This window comes from Azolla caroliniana, unplaced genomic scaffold, assembly GCF_043228905.1.
Source record: "Azolla caroliniana isolate FFs.n. ecotype wild unplaced genomic scaffold, voAzoCaro1.0.p SCAF_11, whole genome shotgun sequence".
NCBI classification, from domain to species: Eukaryota; Viridiplantae; Streptophyta; class Polypodiopsida; order Salviniales; family Salviniaceae; genus Azolla; species Azolla caroliniana.
Window position 1 is genome coordinate 17,153,083 of NW_028230446.1, and position 2,748 is coordinate 17,155,830.

The following is a 2,748-nucleotide window of genomic DNA, read 5'->3' on the forward strand; positions in this document are numbered from 1 at the left end:
TCCAAGACATTACATGATAACCAATTTTGGATAACAATGAACTCACTCCCCAAAACCCAAAGCATAATGAAGGTGTACGAATCACTAGTCCACATAATTTCGGAAGCCTTAGTGTACCTCACTGTAGTTACATGTGGAATACATATTATAGAAAATACTCATTGCTGTATTCACCTTTGCCTCAAATGACAGCTATAGTTTTCTGATGGATTTTTGGGTGTTCTCATAAATACTCCAGAGAAAATTCGTGCTACCAAAACCAAAGACTTCATGAAGACAATAACATGAAAAAATGGAGCAAAATCTTAAGTTTAAAGTAGTCAGTCCCATCCACTTGGTAGAGGAAACCTGTGCAATTTTTAAAACCTACAATGCTCTCTGAAGAAGATGAGTTAACCATGTATATCCCATTTATACCTCACTATCATATATACCTTACTATGATCATGATTGTTTACACTCCATTTCAACTGAAGAATAGTACTAATAGCCAACTTACAAGTAGCTTAAAAGTCTTGACAAAAGCCTACCTACAAATGTAGCTTTAAGTGGGGGGAATTCAAAAAATTTAGTCAAGACAAGACTCTTACTGCACCAAGTTATGAAACTTCTGCCTAAATTTTGTGTTATATCATAACCTACTCAGAAGATTTTGCTGCTTTAAATTTTGTCTAGATAAGCAGACAAAGAAGAATTCATACTTAAATAAAGATTTTACTGCTCATTATAACCTTCTTGCAAGAACCTTTGAAGCCTTGGCCAAGACAACATTACTATTTGGTTGGTTTGCCCAAATTTAGTCAATTAGCTCACATTATTGAGTGTAAGTAATACATCAAAGAGAAATGCATAAGGTCAAATAAGCATTGGTGCAATTTCACTGGATATTAACCCCATAGATTTTACATTATGGAGTTAAAACCAGGTTATGTAATATGATATATATGTATATATGTATATATCATTCATTCATTCCTTGCCATGAAGAATTAGCAAAAATTCTTCCCCAGACAGGCAAGGAAACCTTCTTTTCTCAAGGATAATCGATTAGGCCACCATCTAGATATCTATCTATATAGAACAAATAGTCAATTTGTACTAATCACCTGAAAACAATTAGGGCTGTCTGGATTTGAATAGGATCAACGTCCAGGAAGATAGACGAAATCAGGCGTTCCACCAAATAGCACTTCAGAAACTTGCTCCCAATCAAAAGGATATCTAACATTGACCACATCTTCAAGATCATCATCATATTCTTCTTCTACTTCTTCTTCTTCTTCAACTCGAGGCTTACCTCCATAACTACTATGATCCAAGGGCTCTTCAACTACATACGAATTTCCTGGACATTGCAAAACACCTGATTCCTGAGAAGGCTGACAGAACCCAGTTGGCCCACGAAGCGCTTCGCCATTGCCCTCTTCGTTATACCTATTCGGGAAACCAAGCCTTAACTGGTGGGGATCTTTAACCATAGCTTCGGAGCTTGCTTGGTCTGATCTTAAAGAAGCCACTTCAGCGACGTCTGCACTATTGGATTTAACTATGTCTTTTCTTCCATGAAAGCTTACTCCATCTTGTGGACTGATATGTTGGTAAAACTCACCTGAAGTAGGGTACTCATGGAAGCTCGATCTCGCATTGAGATAGTTGAAATGACCACTATGGTAATTGGAAGAAGGATCCACGTGGTTATCCTCAAATGATGGGTCAGAAGAAGGATATCGAAATCCTAAATGGGCTGGAAACCCAAATCCGTTAATGGTCGGGAAGCTCAATTCATCACCTCCACCATCTCTCTCTGCGGAGGATGAGCTAGGGCTAGGGTTAGGGTTAAAGTTGGGGTTAGAGTTAGAGTTAGAGTTAGAGTTAGTACCGTTGTTAATTCGGGAGCTGGATCGCGATGAAGGAGAATTGTTGTCAGGGGAGAAGGGATCGTTGGTATGTTTGGCTGATGATGGGGAGGTCCGAGACTTCTTGTTTTTACGGAGGGTACCACCGACAGGGACATTGCGCAGAGATCCTCCTGCAGTCCAGTAGCGTTTGCAGTTCTTGCAGAAGTGCCGCGGCTGCGAAGTGTTGTAGTTGTTGTAGTAGCAGAACTTGGTGTCGATTGAATCGCACCGCGGGCATGGTATGGAGCTTTTCCGGGCGCCCTCCAGCTCTGCCTCCTGCATATCTCTTGCACTATGCTTTATCTGTTTTATTTTATTTATTTATATATATATATATATATAAAGAAAACTAACAAATTGCTTTCTTCATCTTCATCTTCTTCTCTCCTTTCTTCTTTCCTCCACCCTTTTAGATCTTGCAAAATGCGAATGTTTACAGGTTAGGATCTGAGAACAAAGCTCAGGAAAAAGGGAAAAGCGGAAGAGAAAGAACAGAATGAGGAGGGGGGAAGGGGGAACCCGAAGCGCTGATTAAGTTGAAGTGTAGCAAACGAAAGGCGACAATTACAGAGGTGAGGATTGGGGGGGAAAGGGGGGGAAAGGGGGGGGGGGGGGGAACCCAAAAGAAGAAGAAAAGAGAGAGAGAGAGAGAGAGAGAGAGAGAGAGAGAGAGAGAGAGAGGAGGAAAAACAACTAAAATTAACAGATGGAGGACAAGGGAGCAAGATTCAAGATCAGATCGGAAAGAAGAGGAGGAGGAGATGATGATGATGAAGAAGAAGAAGAAGAAGAAGAAGAGAGAGAGCAGAGAGAGCAGTGGCTATGGCTATGGAGAAGAAGAACAGTGATC

General features: G+C 40.5%; 1 protein-coding gene across 2 annotated transcripts; it reads right to left on the reverse strand.

The window, feature by feature from the left end:
- Positions 1-785: 785 nt before the first annotated feature.
- LOC147858144 (uncharacterized) lies at positions 786-2,202 on the reverse strand. 2 transcript variants are annotated; one of them, XM_087327633.1, is made up of 2 exons: positions 1,880-2,202; positions 786-1,804 (listed from the first exon to the last, which is right to left on the reverse strand). In XM_087327633.1, the coding sequence occupies exons 1-2, from the start codon at positions 2,178-2,180 to the stop codon at positions 1,143-1,145; spliced, it is 963 nt and encodes a 320-aa protein (XP_087183759.1). In that variant the 5' UTR covers positions 2,181-2,202; the 3' UTR covers positions 786-1,142. The 2 variants fall into 2 exon arrangements, with proteins under 2 accessions (XP_087183759.1, XP_087183758.1); XM_087327632.1 differs by having other exon boundaries at positions 786-2,202.
- Between the last annotated feature and the right edge of the window lie 546 nt (positions 2,203-2,748).